Source organism: Melopsittacus undulatus, chromosome 11 (genome assembly GCF_012275295.1).
Source record: "Melopsittacus undulatus isolate bMelUnd1 chromosome 11, bMelUnd1.mat.Z, whole genome shotgun sequence".
In the NCBI taxonomy this organism is placed as follows: Eukaryota; Metazoa; Chordata; class Aves; order Psittaciformes; family Psittaculidae; genus Melopsittacus; species Melopsittacus undulatus.
Genome location: NC_047537.1, coordinates 8,045,459 through 8,066,705, shown reverse-complemented (window position 1 = coordinate 8,066,705; position 21,247 = coordinate 8,045,459). Strand labels below are relative to the sequence as shown.

Genomic DNA, 21,247 nt, shown 5'->3' with positions numbered 1-21,247 from the left:
TTCAGTTTTCCACGTCTAAAGGCAAACAGTGGCTACCTGGGATATGCAATCATTTCAGTAGGTTGGTCACAATTGGAACCCCAAACTAAGCAACTCCAGCTTTCTTCTTCTAGAAAATCTATAAACAGAGTTTATACAGGAATGATAAAGCTCATGAAATGTAGCAGATGATGCTGTCCTATCTGGGAGTTATTCTGAAGGTGTGTAGTGGGAGGTGCTTTTATTGAAGATGGTGTGAAAATGTATCTGGAAGTTGACCTTTAGCTGTTTCCATCTTCAGGAAGCACAGGTCTGATGGGTGAAGGAGAGCAAGGCTTTGCAGCACCAAAGAATCCAAAGAAATACCCTGCTACCCAAGAGCAAGACAGCGGACCTGTGCCTTTGCCTTTCACTGCCACTTTCCCCCACCATGAGTGAAATATTGGACATGACATTTTCAGAGAACCTTAAATATTATTTCAATCTCGAATGTTCTGTTATTGCAAGTGTCAAGTCCAACACTTCTTGTAAATACCTGGAGGACAGCCAGGTCCTGAGAACACAAGAGGTGTTAGGAACTGAACTTCATTGGTTAAGTACAGGAGAGCCATAGGAGCCAGCGCACTGACTTTCTGTACACTGATTTCTTTGACTTAACCTGTTGGGGTTTTTTTTCTTCTTCCCTCCAGAGCGTTGTCTGCACGGCGGGACTCAAGTGGTACCCTCACCCTTCCCTGATCCATTGTGTCAAAGGCTGTGAGGTGAGTTTTCACGTTAGCTCAGATGGTCCATGCTTGCTCTCCCAAATGTTCTGGTAACCATCACTGCAGACACATGGTCTGTAAGTGCTGGTTTACAAGTGGGACAAACAGGCTTTTGCCTGACTATGTCAGACTGTGGTTGCCTGCATTAGTTTGTACACTCAGTGGTGAAATTGGTGGTTTTCCTAGAGCCAATGGTTGGGTGACTCTCGTGGGAGTTAAATGATCAAGGAGCTCAACAACATTGGTAGACCATCAAAATTACCCAGGATCAGGGAATTTCTGGGAAGTTGCAAAAATCTTCAGATGTTTTTCCTTGATTTTGACATCCTATTAGAGGGCTAATTCTTCCCAAGCCTATTTAGGCTTTGAGCATTGGTGATACCACTGGGTGGATGGTGAGCAAATCACACAACCCTCCACTGTGCACTTCCATCTGAACCAGAAAAGTCCCAGGCAAATGCAGTTACATTTGAGCTGTGATACATTTTGAGAGTCTTGTGTGTTATCTGAAAAAAGCAATTATGTTGAAGGATGTTGTTTCTGATGGTAACAAAGAAGTCTGAGAAGTGTTAAGATGCTTCCAGCGGTTAAATGGGGATAGAGCATCTCTCGCTGGGTTATGGTGCTCATGCATTTTCCATCATGCCCTTGAGTATCTCACCCATGTCAAGAAGTCAAATCATAGAATAGTTAGAGTTGGAAAGAACCTTAAGATCATCTAGTTCCAACCCCCATTGTAGTACCTCTGGAGGCTGGGAAGCTTCATGTCCATTGTAGAAGTGGGATAACTCATAAGCAGAGGGTAGATGGCTGCTTCAGTTCCATGGGCTGCTTCAGTTCCATGGGCTGTATCTTGACCTCCCACCTCTTGACTTTCTGCAGCACTGTGTTCTCAGCACCCAGTAACCCAATTTTACAAGCACTTTAAAGTTATTTGCCTGGAGTGGCAGAACATGGCACAGAATTCCTAAATGTGACACAAAACTCTAGACCACATTGCTGCGCAACGTGATTTGTCTTGAAGTGAAAGACAGGTTTCCTTCGCATACAAATGTTGGGCCCAAGAGGGTAATAACTCTCCAACAATGTAATAGTTTCTGTCGAGTTGTTCCCTAAATGAAAAGCATTCTGCTGTCAGTGCTTTGAATGTCATAAGCCATCTCACGCATTGCATTCATGCAGGCTGGCTAGGCGCCCCTATTCTCCAAAGAGAGCTAAAATAACATCCAGCAACCATTAAGAAATGCCATTCAGGTGCTGATGCACCACTGGGTAGCCATTCTCCTGCTGGTTAAGGATAGTTGTTACTGAGACAAAGTTTGCAATGATGTAATAATTTACCAGAAGCCATTATTACTGACATGCTTTTTCTCAGCATTTTCTTCCCTTCCATCATTGTTAATTGCCAGACCCCACTGCATCAATAGGAACTTTCTTCTTTTCATCATTCATTCAGCAGTGTCACTGCATCCCAATCTATCATCTTGGAAGGCTTTGCCCAGACAATTGATAATGGCTTCTAGCATCATTTTTAGAGCCTGATGCTTCCAGGAGCCACGAATGGGCCAGAGCTTGTTCTCTGGCATTGCAATACCATATTCATCAAGCCTTTTATTCATGACTATGGAAATAGGGACTAATAAGCCAGTAGGTCAATTATACTGGGCCATTAAGCTGATACAATCCCTAATGTATTAATATCCTCGGCATTAGGGAGGGTTCCGTGAACAGAAGGCTGTAAGCGGGGCATTACTTTACTCTTGGTGGTCACAGTGGTAACCTAGACTCCTGCTGCAATGTGATTTTTTGTCGCTCCCTAGCGGCAGGAATAGAGGTTTTTGAGTGAGCCCCGTGCTCCTCGGCAGCTAATTTGGTTGTTTCAGTAGAAAACCAGCCCCTCTGGACTACCTGTGTAGTCCTCCAAAAGTGTAGGAGCATTGTGGTAGGCATGAAACCCTATAAAGACTTCACCCTCCACAGCCTCCAAGGTCTCTCAAATGAGGGCTTTGGTACCACAGCAGAAGAGATGCTATTTGTCCCATTCTTCTCCTCCAAAAGACTCACTTGCCTACTCTGTGCCAGTGAAAGGCAAATTTTTCCACATATTTCTTTTACTGATTTTTCCAGTGTTCATAGGTGTAGGATATAGGCATGGAAAATTGAAGTCAAGCCTTTCTTGACAAGCAGGCAGAGCCAGGCAATACAAGGCAAACATGGAGAAACCTACACAATTTCCTGGGAGGTTGTACAAAGTTTGTATTTTTTACTATGACCAGGTTGGCATAAAAAAACCTCTCCATTTACTTATAAATCATTCCCTTTTAACTCTTAACATATGAATTAAATTGGAAGGATGTATGCAAGTCAAAGTCTTTGCCTGTATAAAGAAGTCAATCTCTGTGGAAGTCATAGTGGAGTTGAGCCAGGTTATAGGGATAGGAACCTCGCCTTGTAACTGAGTTCTTGGTCATCATCTGTAGTATTTGCACATCGCTAAACAAGTGACATGCAATGAGTCTGTCACCTCCTTGTAGTCCTTCTGTGGTCCATCATTGCCTGGATTTCATATACCCCAATAGGAACACTTAAACCTGCAAAACATGAGCAGTAATAGCATGCATTTACACCACTGCATAGGGTCCATTGCCCTACTGATGAGCACAGCCATGGCTCTATCTGGGGAGAGCATGGTTCTCATGGCTGGTTCTTTAGATGTCTATCATCAGAGAGACTTTGGTAGTACAATTGCTGCAGAATCCTCCCAGGAAGCCTCCAAAAGGCTCCCACTTGCTCTGCAATGATGCTTTCTTGTAGGAAAAGTCCCTGGTGTGCTTTTCTCAGTGCAGAATAAATGAATTTTCCAAAGAGCAGGTAAAATGTGAATGGCCCCATGAGCCCGTGCATGTAAGACGTATTACAGATATGACTGCGCTCTCTGCTGAGCATCCGTTCCTCTGAGCTTTCATTGCTTCCTGGGATTCTCATACCTGGCAAAGACCTTTTTGAGCATCACGCACAGTTTTGACACCCAGGAAAGACTTCTGTACTTGCTGACCAAAAGGGCTTCAAGCCTTTTTGTTAGAACTGTGATTATCATTCAGGTCCTGTGCAGCACACAGAACTAGTGATCACATTGCACACACTAGTGACCACATTTTCTTTTCCTAAGTGGTTTATGAATTTTATTTAATAGCTGTCCACAGCATCCCTCTGAATGATGGCCATTATCCTAGCTCTGAGCTGTGGAGCAGAGGAAGGTGACATGTCATAGCCAAGGTTATGCTGGGTTACCATTGGTCAGAGAATGAGAACACATGGTCCCTGTGCTGAGCTCAGACCACTTCCATTTCTCTTTGTGATATGTTTTGTGCCCTCATTGCTGACACATGTTGCATAGTTAGGAGAACTGTGGTGCAAAGTACAGCTATTAAAAGCAAGCCAGTTTTGCTGCTATACATAACCTTCTTCCTATCCCACATGGTTTTGGAAGGTTAGCTTAAAATTATCAAAAGGTGCCACAATTTTAGATGCCTTGATGCTGTCTCTGGGCCTAGTCACATTAATATTCCTGAAGCATCATCTTATGTGGGATGTGAAAAGCCAACAAGGGCTCATTTCCCTTCCATCTAGTGTCCCTTTTTTCCTCTCTGTCTGCTTTGAAGGGAGAGGGAAATAATTCTCTCTTGCTTTTCAGGGCAGTTGGTAATGTTACAAACTATAGCTCCTTCGAGTTGCTCCTTTTCCTTCTGACATATTGTTGCAGGGTTTATTCATGTCCACGCTCTCAGCCTTTTTCTGCTTTTTCCTTTTCAGCCTTTCATGGGGGACAATTACTGTGACTCCATCAACAACCGAGCCTTCTGCAACTATGATGGTGGGGACTGCTGCGCCTCAACAGTCAAGACCAAAAAGGTAGGGATGCCCTTTCTTTTTTCACTGGGAATTCCTTCCTGAGCGGTGCTTTGTGCTTGGAAAAGAATTAGTTTTGCTATGGCAAAGGAGGTCCAAGGTCTCAGAAGGATCTTCATCCAGGCATCAGCTCACTACAGGCGCTGGGTTCTTAGTTCATTTTGAAATCCTCTCTTGATGTACATGTGCATTTCTCATCATAACCCACCTTATACCTGAGCAAGGCAGGTTCTGAAATAGTCAGTGGCATTCATTCATTCTTGCTGTAAATAAACCTTAGCTTCCCTATAGACAAAGGCTGGTTCCCTCCAAAACCCTGGCACACATCCATCAGGAAAGCTACACCTACTGCTCAGGAGCCCTTCATAGAGAAACACTGACAAGGGTATATTTGCCTGTCCTGATATCCACTCTCAATGCTCAAAATGGAAACTAAAGGTTAGGAGTCATTAGGAAAAGAACAGAGAGCAAAATGAAAGCATCACTGTAGGTCTGTACTTTGATCTCTATGTACCCACATGCACATGGCTGATCATCCCATCTCCTAAAGGACAGAGTGGGACAGAGAATGATGTGGAGCAGGGCAGCAGGGCTGAGTAGAGACGTGTAATATCTTCTGCACAGAGACCACATACCAGGACCTGCTGCCCTTTCAGAAGAGACAGTGGCCATGATGAGTAGCAGAGATTCATAAAAACATCATCTAATGCAGGGAGGAAAATAAACCCCAGTGTTTCTTATCACACAGCAATGAGGGGGCGACCTAACACCTGGAAGCAGGATCTAAGCAAATGAAAGGCATTTCTTATTCGCACAATGTGCATTTGAATGGTGGGATGCATTGCCACTAAGTCACTAAGAACAAAATTGTATTTGAAATAAAAAAGAGAACAGGTATATTTGTGGAGGTTACCTCCTTCAGTGGCCATTAAATCCTCTGATCTGGATGCAGTTTCTGGCTCAGGACTATCTAAGCCATTGAATGCTTTAGCCTGGGGAAGGATACCTCCATGTATCCTTTGCTTTTGTGCTTCTTTAACACCCATTTCTGACTACTGTTAGAGGCAGTGACTGAAGCAGTGGAACCTGTAGTCTGAAGCAATACAACATTTCATGTGTTTCTAACCAAGATAGATTTTAAACTTGTTTCCCAAAGAAAGGAAAGAAAATCTTACCTTCTGTCATGTGAGATTTTTACCTTGTCTTCAAGACTTGAGTGTGCATCAGAGTGACAACCCAGCTATGTTAAGTATCTGATATATATGGCTAACACTTCAAATCGTCAGGGAGCTTGGGCTCAGCAGACATCATTCATTTCACTTATCTGAGGAAGATGCTCCTCTCTATCACAGATGTGGGAATGAAGATGTCTGCAGGGAACAGTCCTATCTAAGACAGCTTTAGCCTGAAGCTTCTTTTCCTTGGTTCCACCAAAGATCTCTTACCAATGGAGCTCTGTGGGCTATCTCTGGCCATGTGGGAATGCTGGGAAAGGGAAGTGGACACGTCTTGCAAGTGGAAGGAGTTAATTTCTCCACTGGGAAAGAAGTAGTTTTCCTAAATGTGCCTTTCTGGACAAATTTCCCCTGTATTGCTCTGTTTCTCTTGTGAGCCACATGCTGCAAGGAAAGCAGAGGCAGGTGAGCTTCTGTGTTCCCCAAGGATGTAGTAGAGCATAGAGATGCCACACAGGGCTCCCTGCTGAATCCACCACTGCAGAGACAAGCAGGGTGACAGGCAGCACATTGTCTTCAATGCCATCTCCAAGAAGAGATTCCCATCTCTGGCTGCTTTTCCACCTCCTTGGGAGGAGCAGCCCAAGGGCAAGCTCAGCTTGCTCACTGACCTCACAGGCCCACCAGCTAGGAGGGCAGAGCTGGAAGTGGCCGGTAGCTCAGCATGGGTAGGTCTTCTCCTCCAACAACAGCCTGCCTGGGAAACTTTATCTCTCTGCCTCCAGGCTTGAGGATGAAAAACCTCAAGAGGTGCCAGAGGAATGGAACTGAGGTGGCTGGGACGGGACCGACCCAAACCAGCCCCATCAAGACAAGAGCTGAGGGCACAGTGTATCAGTGGGGTGGGGATGGGACTGAAACACGAGAGATGTGAGTGCCGAATTGATGGGGAAACTGATAGGATTAGGGTTTGAGATTATTTATTACTGGGCAGGGAATTGAGACAGAGTGGGATCTGTACAGAGTTACGAGCACTTACCAGCCAGGCGAGTCACTCTCAAAGTATCTGGCTGCTTCACTGCCACCCAGAAACCGAGTGACCACCCAAGGGGGGGAAAGCACTTTGTAGCCCACTTGGTTACTGGTTTCTGTGCTAAACATGCCCAGTGCAAAGGGCAAGTGGTTCAGAGACAGACAGCTGGTCACACATCTGATAGGTTTCCTCATAGAGGGGGAGGTTTTGGAGGTAAGTCTTAGGTCTTCTTCCACTGACTTCACTGGGAGCTGTATCCTTGTGATCAGGGGAAATGGAGTGACCCTAGGCTGTCCTTTAGAAACACCCATCCCAGGGATCACATGGGTTGAGGGCTGAACCACAGAGCTCATCGCTTCCTTGGCATGTATTCAACTTTCCAAATCTCTCTCCCAAAACACCCAAGAGCATCCCAGGAGCTGAACAAAGCTCTTGGGAGAAGTGAGAAAACCACCTTCTCCTCAGACCTTCCATGCCAAAACCAAGATGTGAAGTCCCAGTTTATTACATTTATAGGGTAAAGGGGGGAATAATAACCCAAGCAGGGTCAGAGCAGAAGAGGCAGCACCTCTCTGCCTGCAAAGCGGCTGCCGCCACCTGCGGCAGCAGCCCTGGGGCTCAGCTCTGCGAGTGATTTTCCCGTCTGAGGCCTTTGACTGAGACCAGATTTCAGGCCAGGCTGTTCAAATACAGCCCTCCCTTTGAAGAGGTTTATGAGTGGAGTGTTACAGGAGATATTCCAAAGGGAAAAACAATGAAAGGTGAGAGAAAAGGGAGCTGAATAAAAATACTCCGCATACCAAATCCTTCCAGCACAGTTTGCCACCTACTTAAAAAGGCACAGTTTTAAAATACACGTTGGGTGTAAAAGCCAAAAAACCTGGAGGAGACGTAGGGAAGGGTGAGTCCAGCTCTCTTAATTCCAATACCAGATGAGGATGTATTTTCATTCGATTGTAGAAAGAGCGAGACACATGAAAGAGCCTGCTTTGCTCCTTTCCTTTCAGGGTTACATACTATGTGGCAGATGTGTCAGTCTTTTAAAGCCCCTGCAAGTTTACCCATAAATGTCTAACATTTATGCAACACCTGTTTTTCTCCCAAAATGTCACAGGACATTTTACAAGCTTGAGATTTATCATCTTTTCACCGTTGCAGCCATTGCTGAGGTGACACATGGTTCACATTTAAACAGAACATAGCAACTCCACACGTTATTTTAGGAAAGGGCTGAAGATTAACATTGCATCATGTGAAGATTCAGGAGTTAACAGTCAAGTAAAAGCTGGTTGCAGATCTTTAATGTCCGCGAACTGTCAAGACTGAGTTTCACTGCAATCCCACCACCCTCCCAAACGCACTCTCAGCTGCACACAATGCTGTGAACCAGGCTGTGTGAAAGCAAAATTACTCCTCAACCCATATTCACTTTCATGCTGAGCCTTCTTATTTCATGTGAGATTTTGCACGCTCCTGTTTTGCTGCCCTGAAAATGCACCAGGGACTTCCATGAGGCCGTCGCTTAGGCCATGTTTTCCCTTTGCATGTGAGCATTAGCAGCAAATGACCTTGTGTCTTTCTGCAGCAAGAGGGGAACAGAGCAGTGTGACTTATCTGACCAGCCGCAGACTAATCAGAGCTGCTGCTTAGATAGGGAATAATGAGTATTTGCCCTGTGCTATTCACAATCGGGCTAGGGAGCTTAAAAGAAATCATTAAAGCTCTCTTTTGAATGCTACAAATGGCAGCGAATAAATTCACTTACATTCTGGGCATAAATTGGAGGCAACCACAGTCAGCAAGCGGGAAAAAGAGGCATTCATCAGCTTAATTATTTGTTGGGCACTAATTTATCAGCATCTCCCTGCAGCGGGAGGGAAGCCAGGGCTGGCCCAGGGACAAGTGCCACCCAAGGAAGCGGGGATACGGGTCCTGCAGTGCCTCATGGGGCAGGTGGGGAACATGGGGCCAGTGTTTGGGTTTGCCGTTGGGACAGCAGACAGGGCTGCGCTGCTCACAGCTTGCCCTGTGCGTGACCCAGAAGCAGCTTTGAGAGACAGGAAGGCCATTGCCGGCCAACCTCCAAGGGAGAGAAAGCTTCTGTTGTGTATCTGGAGGGGATAAAGTCTTCCGTGAAGGACAAAGCATAATCCCATCTCCTTTTAATCTTCCTACCCTCCTGACCCAGCACAGGTTGCCAGCTCCCTTCTGCCTGGCTGCTCTAGGAAGCTGCTTCTTGCTTTGTATCCTGCCACAGATAAAAGAAGATGCTGCTTTTTAAAACATTAAATACGTGACACCGCTGAAGTGGGAAAAATAAATAATTTGGGCATAACTGGCTCTCTCTGGGCTGGCGGATGCCTGCGAGTTGCTCCTGGGGTGTGTGGTTGCAGGGAGAGAGGCTGTGGCTATTTCTTTCTGTTTCATTTCAGGAAATCTCTCCAGTCACTGTTCTCCTTCACTTCTTTTCTCTTCCCCTTCCTTTTTACAAGTTTTCCCTGGACAAAGCTGTCTAGAAAAGCCTTGCAGAAATGGAAATGTCTCTCTAAGTCCTGCTCACGTACATTGTTCCGGGCTTTAAGCCATTTGAAAAGGTGAACTTTCATCTGTCTTTCCTCTCTGCCTTCCCTTTTCGTCACAGAAGGGGTAAACCTACAGCTCCCATGAGAAAAACCTGCCTCAGTCAGTTATCACCCAGGTTTTCCCTCAACCACTTTGCCCCATAGCACTTAGAAAAGAGAAAGAAAAATCATCCCACCCCTTCAGCCTCTTGACATTTCTGTCCAACACCTTCTAGAGGAAAACCAGCAAGTGCCTCAGCGGGAAACAAATGAGGACTTGCGGTAGATAGGGGACCGTGTGGGATTCATCCCAAGCTTTGCTTATCTAAAAGATAGGCAAGTTATCAAAACCTCTTCAGAGACTTTATGGCCAAGAATTCAAGGCCTAAAGAAAGGAGCTTTGAACTAAGGGGCTGCTGCTGGCTCCAGCAGGGATTTCCCAAGACTGTCCCTGTCTCCTCAGAAAGGGGGGTCTGCTACACTCCTATCCCAAGAACAGAAATAACCACTTTTTGGTATTTTGGAGATGCAAGCACCTTTCCCCAGGTCTTTAACTGCAACACAAGCTGGTCTTGGGGAATCTCAGATCTTGCTCCATCAGCAGAACATGGTTTTGAATCACTTGGTGCAATTAGCAGCCTAAATGACCAGCTTGGCTGAAGAAATTCTGCTTATCCAGAAGAACTGATGATCCTGCCACGATGCTGCTCCCAACAACTTGAATGTCCCCAGCTGGGTGTGTTTGTCAGCTCTATAATTAGCTGGCAAGTTGCAATGAATGGTGGGTGAGCAACAGAGGAAGGAAGGATGCAATGTGGAGTGTTGCTTCATGCCTCTGGAAGCACTGCTGCATGCTCCAAGCACGCTGGGTCACCCAGGCCTGTGGGTGAACTCAATTCCCCAGGAGCTGCTGGTCGCAGCCTTGGTGGCTAGCTGTTTGCCATGTGAGGAGTGTTTTCAGTCATGGTTAGTTGGGATGGGAGCTTATTTTGGGGCTCAGAGCTATTGGTTTCATAATCATTCAGGGAGACTTTCCAGGCAGCGATAAATTAAAAGCAGTGATGGTAGTAGCACATGTTGCCTATCCTGCGAGAACGTTCTTGGCTTCAAAGGACATGGGGCTTCCCACAACATACAGCATTCCCAGGGGATGTGCTAGTAGAGGGTGTTTGCTTTGCTATCCAACCTCACTTCATTAGCAAGTGTTACAAGTACCAGCGAACAAACCTTCCCTACTCCACTGCCAGTTATTTGGCCTCTGGGTGGTCTGGCTCCTATTAAATCTTTGGTGATTATTTAGACTAATTACATTATGTTTGCATAATCAGTAGCACAAGGGTAGGAAGCGCAGCTGATTGCTGAGCAGCTGAGCTCCATGTGGTTTGACACCCGGGCTCCCTTGCTGCGGGCAGGCAGGGATGCGGGGATCCATGCGGGCAGGGCTTCCCTGGGAATCCCTGCTGGCTTTGGGCCATCCTGCTTCCACCAGTTCTGGTGAGGCTGCTCCCAGTTCACACCCGATAGAGACAGAGGAGGATCTGATGGGTTCAGCTGAGCTGTGTCTCATTCCACCACGTCTGTTGGCTTCAATGGGTGGAAGCCTGGTTTATGGCAGGGCAGTGAATAGAAGTTCAAGCCTTCAAGACTCTTTGTGCGGCACAGAGAAGAGAGCTTCATCTTTGCCTTTCCCAGGCTCTCCGGAGCAGTGCCCTAGGTGTGAACCTGCATACCAGCACCGAGTTAAAAGGGGGCTCGCTCTTGTTCGGTTATCTCCAAACAGCCCTGGTGACCTCAGCGCCGAAACCCACCAAGAAGACCCTCACAAGATGCATTTTTGTCCCACAAGGGCCTTGTCAGGGAACAGAACACTCCTGGTGTTTGAGCAGGGAGGGTCTCGGGAGGCGCGGGGCTGCGGCACTCGGCACAGCCTGCCATGCTTATCTCGGCACGCCGCGCTCGCCCGCAGCGCCTCTGTCTGCAGCGGGGCCTTCAGGTTCCCTGTTAGGCTTGTCTGGGACATTTCGCAAACACTTCAGGCCTGAAATCTAACAACAGGCTGTTTCCCAACACTTCGCAGCCCTCCTCCCCTGCTTCCCCCTTGCCTCCAACCCACCCCAGACCTGATTCTGCCTGCCCTGCTGCTGCTTTGATAGGGTCAGCCCGATACGAGCCTCTGTGAGGGATGAGCTCTGACCCTTTTCAGGACTCTTTCTCATCCCTCCCTGTACCTGTCTGGGATTTATCCTGTCAGCATTCCCACCAGTTCCCTATAGACTGGCCTTTCTCAGCTGGGATCTGCCTTGGGATGTCACCAGCCTCTTCAGATAGGTGCCATGTAGGGAGGATTTGTGGCCTCTCACTCATTTCATGACCTCGATCCTAGTTCTTCACTGGTCTGTTTTATCGTTGTCTTTGTTCCCATAGCTGGGAGCATGGCATCAAGGACAAATGCAGCCCAGTTTCCAAGAGGGAGCTTGGGTTTTATCGATGGTCTCATGGAAAGGATGCTTAGGGGTCTCATTCCTTTGCAGAGAGTGGAAGTGAGGGTTCATAGCACTTCACAGCATGCAGCATGTGTTGGTCAAGGTGGAGGTGTCTCAGATCTCCCGTGCATCACACCCTGGTGTCTGTGTTAGTCCTGCCTAGGCCACAACCCTATACCTGCTGCAATTGCTCCTTCAGGCTCCATCACACTTCTGCAGTGACAGACATGACTTAGGCTGTGTCTGTTGAAGATAGATGGGTCTATGGTTTAGATGACCCAGATCACCCTGAGTGCTGTTGATCCACAACTCTGTTCTGCATCATACACAGGAGATATGTGTGTATGTGTGTGTGCAGGTTGCATGTAGGTATGTGGAGCTGTGTTCTCCAGTTTTGCCTTTGCAACCCATTTTAGTTAGTCTAAGGAGGCAATACTGTGCATTACTTCCTCAATGACCAAGCCAGGCTCCAACTTTAATTCTTCGCCTTTTCTCCCTGCTCTCCTCAATAGTAGCCAGGTTTTGTAAGAGGGGAGATAGATGTAAGTGAAATGCAGGAAGGAAGAAGAGACAATTCTTTAATGCTGGCTTTACAATAGCTATCTCTGGAAATACCAATACAGGTCATATATTCTGTTAATGAGTTGGGCTTTCACAGACCTATTTAAAAAGAAAAGAAGCACTTCATCTTGGAGTATGTAGATCTGGGCTCCACACCTAAATGGGCTATCATTCAGATAAAGGTTCAGCATTTATTATTCCTAACACATCCAGCAGCTTTATTCATGTCTCTGTACTCCAGAGGGCTATCACTGTGTGAGCCCAAGGCCAGAGATACTCCTTCTTCTAAGGGGTTTTATGGTTTCTCTCGATTGGGTACTTGTGGCAATCCTGGTGGATGCTGTGTGGGGGTTAGATGCCCTAAATACCTGTGGAAGCCAGGTCCCTGGGGAACTCAAATGTGTATTGTAGATGTTGTTTCAAGTGGAAACCCTGTATTACTGCTAAGTGTTTGGAGAATTTTCTCTTGTCTAATATGACCATGGATGTGCTCATTACCCATAGAAATCTCTGCCTTTTCACATAATAGAAAACTGATCTCTGGAGCTCACTGCCATAAGACAAAACAATTCATCTATCTGGACAATAGCACTGTAAAAATCAGATTGCATAAAAAAGCTCTGTAAGGGACATAAAGTGAATAAGACTAATCTGATCAGGAAGGAACCCTCTTACACTGGGGCTACCCACTGCTGTGAGCTGCTGCTGAGCCATGAAACTGCCTGCTCTCATCTGCCCCAGAGAGAAAGCTTCTGCTCTTCTGTCCATGACACTACTAGGAGACTGGAGGATTTCTAGAGGACACCACACAGCAGGACATTTCTTCTCTGGTGGCTCCTTCTCACCAGAAATTGGCTGCAATGTAGTGGTAATGTGTAGTGTTTTATGTGCACCTTTTGTTCTGGTGCTCCAGTGCTGAGCACACGCTTTTCAGTGACCTGTAAGGAATCAAAAGGGTGAAATGGGAGACTTGCAAGGAGAAATGGGAGGACAGAGGATGAAGAAGGTAGATCATTTCAAGGCAACACCAAACTCATGCCAGTTCAAGTTTCTAAGGCCACTGCTTCAGCACAGCCCTCAGGGCAGGTTTGGGGAGTGTGAGATTGTAGTTTGGAGACATAGCTGTGCAGGCTCCGATGTTCCTATAAGTGAAATGTCCCTGCACGTCCCACCATTTCTGGGATCTCCATGCCTGCAACATGTTTTACTGCCCCACTTGTGCATGGACAGCAGCAAAGTGCAGCAGGATGTGATAGCTAATTTCAGCCACTACTGAGATGCCTGAGCTGGGTGTGTGGTTGTCCAGTGCTCAATGCAAGATCCACCTTCTCTGCAAGCCTGTCGCTGCTTTGAATACCTTTGTTAGGCTGTTGCAGACAAACACAGTGAATCCAAGGGAGGGAGAGGAAAAAGCTTGATCAAGACAAATGAGAGAAGGAGGTTCCCAACTCTCTCCTCCAAACAGTAACTTTGTTGTACAAAAAGGGGTTTTAAAGTCAAAATCAATACCAAATCCAGATCAACCTGAATGATTTAGGATAAAAAATAAGAACAGGGGAAAACTCCAGACTTATTTAAATGGTTTTGTTTGAGCATTTTCTAAGTGAAATATGTTTTTATTTCAAGACATAATTGTTGCTCTGAAATAGTCTTTTTATTTGTATTATGTATTTGGAGGGAAAGGTCAAACCTGAACTGTTGCAGAGATTTGAAACCAAAATGTTTCCTTCTACACTGAGCAGGAAAAGTCAGTGTTTTCTTCATGTATCTTTCTTTTTTTCAACATTTTAATTTAGTCATTAAAAAATCCCTCCTCAGCCTCCTCCCCAAGCCCCATTGTTTTCAGACTTCTCTGTTTTCCTATCTAAGAATATTCATAACACTGTGATATGAGACAGTCTTGCTCTGGCTGGCTGCTGTTGGATGAAGTGTCCCTTAAGCTCCTATTGTTTTCTGCAGTTTATAAACTTCTTCAGTTTCTAATTATTTCAATTCATTTGCTTTTGACTCTTTTGGATTATCTCTTCTCTTTGCAGCATTTGCACAATTGCAGATTCAAATCATTCACTGGTTGGTTATTTAGCACGCAAGCCACCAAGGCCATGACTTGAATAAGAGTCATCACCCTGTTCTACCTGGTCTTCTGGCAATGAAGTCAAAAGTAAGGGGGGGAGGCTCTCTAAACCCTAATTTGGTGATGAGCCTTGGCTATCTAATGTCTCTGTCAGTATGCCCCTGCCTTAGGCTCCCCAGTTGTGAAATAAAGATCCACACCCCTCCATCCCGTTCTTGCGTGCGTCAGGAGAAAGGCACACTAGAGATGGACATGTAGGGACATGTATGGAAGGTCTAGGTGGAAATGACAGCTCTGTGCTCACACACGGTGCTAGCTCCACATTCCTAGATGTGCTGTTGATGATACGTAGGTAACAGGCAGACTCAGGATTCATAGCCTGGAGAAAAGTGTTTATGAAAGAGAGAGCAAACATGTGACAGCACAGCCAAGAGAGGCAGAAGGAGAGTGCGTGCAGTCCTCGCCGGGAATGTTGGAACAGGTTGTGGCACTGCCTTGGAAGGGGTGTAAAGGAGAGGAATGAGGTCACTGCTCAGTCTGTGCAGATGGGAGTTCTTGGGAATTCACTTCAGGGCAAGAGGGGCACTGTTCCACTGCCACACCCCTTTCTTTATGTAAAGGCTGTGATGTGAAAAGCCAAAATCACCTCCACTAGCCAGGTCTGCAGGCGGTTGTTTCAGCTCTTTCCCACTCCAGGGAGATCGTGGACAGATGACAACTCATGCATGCAGAAGCCTCTTACTTGCATTCCTTTGCCATCCCTCAGTGCCCGTTATGTGAATCTCTTGACCTTAAAACACAACAGGTATTTAGAGAAGTCTCTGCTGGACTGCAGCTTCCCTGATGTGCCAGGTAGTGTTGGGTTCAGCTCCTAAGGAACTGGAACCAAGAACATTCATACGTTAATGCATAGATAGATTGGCACTCAAGCAGCACCCCAAGCCACGGGGTAAAATGCTACCCTACAGCAGTGAATGATGGCCTAGGTTCACCAAACCCCCCCAAGCTGGGTAGAAGTGCATGGGGAGGCTGGATTTTGGACCTGCTGTGGTGTTTGGTGAGCATTTGAGTTGCCCATGGGAGATGAGGGGTCAACTTTGCTGTCATTTAGTGTTTGTAACCTTTGGAGTAAGGATAGCTTTCCAGAGGAGGCTGGAGGTGTAATAGAATCCAAGCTTTGTGGTAAGTACCCCAAAAAAACCTTGAATTGCCTGAGAAGCACATGCTCCCAGCCAGCTACATTCGTGCGCTTAATATGAACTGTTAAGGGAGTATCTGCTGACCAGTAACTGCATGAGTGAGTTGAACAGGTTCTTCTTTACACTTCTTGCAGCCTTTTTTATGGACAGGTAACTCACCTGAGGCCTCAGTGCACCACCACCTCAGCACTAAAATCACTGTAGAAATAACATAGCTGAAGGCTGCGTCTGATCTCTGAAGATACCCCTCCAGAGGTCTCATTTGTTTTCCAGGGTGCTGTACGTGTAATTCCCTCCTTCATGTCTTTGTGTCTTTGGTTTCTTTCCCCAGGTTACTCCCTTCCCCATGTCCTGTGACCTACAAGGAGAATGCGCTTGCCGGGACCCCAATGCCCAAGAGCACAATCAGAAAGACCTCCGTGGCTTCAGTCTTGGGTAATGCCAAGTGACATGGAAAGGAGGACCACACTGCTCAAGGCAGGCTAGAAGAGACACCACATCCCTTTTGGTATCGTTTTTAACATTTAGCTGCTCAACTGGATGGCATTTCTGCACCAGGGACCCTTAGAATTCAACCAGTCTGCCTTTAATTTTTGTCCAAGGAGAACTCAAAAGTAGGGGTTTATGTATTAACTATATCTTAAATAGTGATGACAAGAAACAAACAACCAAGAGTCAAGTCGAGAAGACTTTTCATGTATCAAAACAGCATGTTATGCCCACCTAATTTGAACAGTTCATATTTAGATTCAAGGCGAGAAACAAGCTATTTATGTACACATATTTATAGAAATAAGTAGAGAAAGAGAGAAAGAGTGAGAGATGATGATCAACGCAAAAACACTTTCCCCTCCCCAGCACTCACAACTCAGACCGTTCATGGAAGAGGCTGTGCTCTTGGAGGCCTCCAAGCTGAGCCTTTTCTGATGCTGAATGCCAAGGTATCGCATGCTCGGGGCACTGAGATTGGGGTGGGATCTCCACAGGGCTGTGCCTCTTGGCAAGTGACTTGCCAGACACCCGGCCAGTTCGAGATGTGGGATGCTTCTGCTCCTCACAGGAATGCTAATTCCAGCTAGGGAGCTCAGCAGACTGCAGTGGCCTTTCTGTACAGCTCCTCCTTCTCCCCCTGCCCTCAAAAAGCCAACAAAAAAGTCCCCTTGTAGCCTGCAAGGCTGCTGGGATGTTTCTGTGTGGGGATGGGCAAGTGGTGCCATGGTGGAGTCAGGGAGTGGGGAGTCTAAGGAAGGTGGATGATTGCTTCTGAGGAGCAGAGAGGGTAACTCGTGCCCGCATTTGTCATTTGAGCATGTCTGCTGCTGCTACTCCTGCTGCTATGTCCCATACAACTAGTTTCCTTACTGTGTCAGGACAGGGTGAAAAACAACCCCATGCAACCAAACAGTCTGCCTTAAAGCTTACCTACAACCTGCCTTTCAAACCCTCTGGTCTCTTCCTCAGCATTGGGGCAAGAAAACAGGACACCAGCCAGCCAAAGGAGTCTGCTTTCTGGTCTCCATCCAGCCAAGTGGTTCTCTAGACCTTCTCCACCTCCTTCTTGTGGTGGTCTATATTTAACAACCGCTTCATGCTCCTGTTTTCTCAGAAGAGGGGAAGAGCAGGAAGAGGCATGTGCTGTGGGGAAAGGACTGTAGGAGACAGTATTAGAATTTGGGCTGTATTTGTCAGTATTAAGCTGCCAGGCCAATGGGCTGAACACTTTTGATAGACCAGGAGTTTAGCTGCTTGTAATCTTCCAGAAGGAAAGGGCATTAGCTGCAGCAGACCTCACCCTTCCCTATTGTATAGCTTCATCCATGTTGTGCCAGACCCTTGGCTTATTTCATTATAGGGTTCATCATGTTGAGTCACTGAGATGCCCAGTGCATCTAGTGCTGCCTCTGCTGCTACAACCCATCCCATGGGAATCCCACAGATCTTTCCAGTGTGGCTTGGGCTTGTTTTCTGCTGCTTCAGGCTCCTGCTAGGAAGGACATATATCCAAAGAGTCTCCTTCTATTCCTTGGGGCTTTTATGACTTGTACAATCATAGAATGGTTGGGTTGAAAGGGACCTTAAAGATCATCTAGTTCTAACCACATCTATTGGGTAAAGACAGGTTGGAAAGATTTTTTCCTACTCCTCTTTGGTTGAACATTTAGGCACTGGAGCAAGGCAGAAAGGTAAGGAAAGCGGTCATGGAGGTGGATGTAAAAATGTGTAGGAGAACTAGACATGGAAAACTGACAGAGTTGTAGGTGCAAGGAGACAGGCTCTTGTCACCCAATATTGGGGTTATTTTCATCTGAATAAATCAGAGATGAATCTCAAGGACTAAAATGTAGAGGCCTGGAGAGGTGATTGTCATAAGAATGTAAGGAACTCTTTTGTGAAGCTCCCAGCTATTCTTGCAGAAGGTTTGGCCATGGGAGCTGTGCGGATGGCTCTGCGCCATGGAAGAGGGTTGCACAGGAAAGGGAGGTGTGGTGGAATCAGAGCTTCTTCATGGTATTAGGGTGAACATCCACCAGTGTGGAGAGCAGTGACAAAAACTGGGCCTGGGCAAAATGTCCACTTTTGCCCCTTGCCATGCCATTAACAATGGAAGTTGATCGTGAAGAAGTTGCTTCCTTTTGGTCCCTTTGACCTCTTGGTTTGTGCTGGCAGGTTATTCATGTGCCATCCATCAGAAGAGCTCACAACCTTTCAGACTGCCAATGCATCAGGTCCTCAATGAGGCATCTTAATGTGATCTCTCCCCTCTACCCCATCCCTAGCAGCAGGGACCCTTAGTTCAGGTCCCATGTGCATCCTGATGGCAACTTGGTTTCCAAAACCCCCTTCTCAATGAAGCAGCTCAGCATGGAGGAGATTTTCCATCTGCTTGTCCCACCTAAGACATTGCCCACAAGGGACAGGTCTGTGTAAACGTTATTGCCACTTGCTGCTGTGGGCTTCAGGAGCTCAGGGCCTGATGAGCTCCTCTGCCCAGCCAGGGCCAGCCCCTGATGACTGAGTTGGAGTCCTTCAAGCTCAAGGGAGATGGTGGCTTCTTGCCAGCAGTCTCACACCTCAGCTTCACTCCTGCAGTCCAGGGATGACCCAACTCCCTTTCCCATGGGCTTTCGATGCTGCTATTTGATTTTTATTTTCCAACTATTATGTTGGCATTGTCCATCTCCTCCAATGGGAGCAGAAGTTCTGCTCTGAGTCATGTCAAATCCAGTAATCCAATGGCATTTTTTTTTTCTTTGGGAAAAGATACCATTGGGGCAAAGCTTTGCCCTCTGCATTTCAAGTGCTGTACTGTGCATCCAGGGGGATGTGGAGAGGGGAGCCATAGGGCATGGATTCAGCTCTTGTTCCATGTGTTCCCATGCTGGGGCAAGGCCAGCTCAATGACCTTGCAACATCTACCACTGTAAGGGCCTTGAATGCCCTGTGGAGTCTATAGTAAAGACCCTCCATGGCTATGATGGCCATTGGGTTGGGGGTGAGAGGGACATTTCCCACCATGTCCACCCACTGACCCAGTGGCGTAGGGTCAACATCAAACAAGAATTTGGGAGGATCAGGAGAAGGTGCTCATGCTGATGACATTTAGCTGCTCATGAAGTCCAGGTCACATTAGTGCCAAGATCTTCTCTGTCACAGACAGTGAGCCAAGGCTGCACCCTACCTGGGGCCACCAGCCAGCATTCTAGCTATTGGGGTTGTCCATGGCCAGCGGTAGGGAAAGCTGGAGCAGAAAGCGGTCAATGGTGCATGGTGGGGGGGGAAACTCCTATCAGCTGCTACCCCAATCCCTCCCCACCCTCTTGCAGATGGGCTGAGCTGGTGTCCTCCTGCTTTTCTTGCATCTTTCGCTGTCCCCACCCCAGGCTGAGAAAGGAGGATGGCACCAGAGGACTCTTGGAGTCGGGTTCCAGCTACCTCCCTTCCGGTTTCGGTTTCACTTGGTTGTAACTGTCGGTTTGTTCTAGGTTTTACCTGTGTTTAAGAAAAAATAACAAAAAAAAGACAAAAAAAGGGAAAAACCAAAAAGAGATGACAAAAAAAAAAACCAACAAAACACACAAAAAGCAAGCCCAATAGCCAACAGAAGTTTCTTGCTGTAACTGATTCAAGTGGGGGAATAAAATAACAACTGAGGCTTTAGAGAGAGGAAGACAAAGAAAACCAACCCACACACACAAAAAGAGAAAAGAAAACCCGCATAATCCAAACCCAAGAAGAGCAAAGCCCATTTTTGTGTGTTTGAAAGGAAAACAGTGATTCTGCCAGCTGAGTAGAGAGCTAGATACTGAAGTGTAGATTTCCCTAGAAGTACCGTGAGGTTTTATAACATGGTCTGGTTTTGTTTTCCTTGTGCTTTGTGAGAAGTCCAGGAACTATGGCTAAGGTGATTTTTTTTCCCTGGTCTGTTGTTATTTGGGGGTGGGAAGGGGATGGAGTTTATGAGAGGTTTTTTTTGTTTGGTTTTCCAGATTATTTTTTTAAGTGTGTATTTGTGCTTATTTTTACGTTATCCAACTGTACATACGCATTTAACCAGTATTTCACTGTGCTCTAATTACTGCACTCAGAAGCATTGCACAGTCTGAATCCCGGAGAGCTGCGAGGGATGGGGAGTGAAAAAGGGAAGGAGAAAGCTGCTACGTGAGCAGACAGGTGATTCCCATCAGTGGGAAGTGGGATGCGACTGTCCCCTTCCCATGCTCCAGCCCGTTGTTTCCATTTGAGGCCAAGCTAGAAGATAGAAGGGGTTGGGGTTAAGTCAGCCAAGGCTGGGATGCTCAGAGGGGTTTCAGAGCTGGTGATTTGGCCTTTGAACTATCAGAATGCTGTGGAAATTCACAGCTTTTTGGCATCCTGCTCTCCCCTGCCCAATCCCTGGATGCCCCAGTGAGAATTAATGGGCACGTTCATCTTACTGGAAGAGGACTATATGCCCGGCTTAGATACACTCTTCATGATTGTGGGCCCCATTTTGGTCTCAGTGGTGCAACTGAGCAGATTTACTTTGTGTTTCTTCCACATCAGCCCGTCCTCTGGGGAAAGCCATCTCCCTGCTGGGGATGTGGAAGTGTCCCTGCCTCCAACTGACCTTGGGCACAGGACAGTCCCCTTTCCAATGGAGGACCTTGACCACTGAATTCAGTGGGAGCATGACCAAAACATCAGCAGGAGCCAGGTCCAGGTGCCATGGTCACCCTGGGCAACCCCACAACCAAACTCCATGGACTGTTCCTGCCACCCGGGGAACCTGTGTCCAAAACCCCGGTTCAGCAGGAGCAAGGTGGGACTTAACATTTTGTTTCTATCTTAGTCTGGCAAACTGAATTTTCCATGTTTTGCCTGATCTACACATCCAAGATTCATTCAGAATAATAATTCCTTCCTCTGAAGCCAGAAACAAGAGCTTGGGTTGGCTTCAGTTGTTAGATGAGGAGTCTTGGTGCTACTTGGTAGTCCTGTTAGGTTGAGATGTGGAGCTCACGAGTCCAAG

At 46.7% G+C, this 21,247-nt stretch overlaps 1 protein-coding gene across 1 annotated transcript in view; it reads left to right on the top strand.

The window, feature by feature from the left end:
- The window catches only part of PAPPA (pappalysin 1), a 178,841-nt gene extending 162,518 nt beyond the window's left edge, over positions 1 to 16,323 (top strand). Inside the window, exons 20-22 of the mRNA XM_005145618.3 lie at positions 669 to 740; positions 4,557 to 4,655; positions 16,070 to 16,323. Coding sequence (XP_005145675.2) covers positions 669 to 740; positions 4,557 to 4,655; positions 16,070 to 16,177 — 279 coding nt within the window. The 3' untranslated portion in view covers positions 16,178 to 16,323. The remainder of the gene's footprint in view (positions 1 to 668; positions 741 to 4,556; positions 4,656 to 16,069) is intronic.
- Positions 16,324 to 21,247: the final 4,924 nt, after the last annotated feature.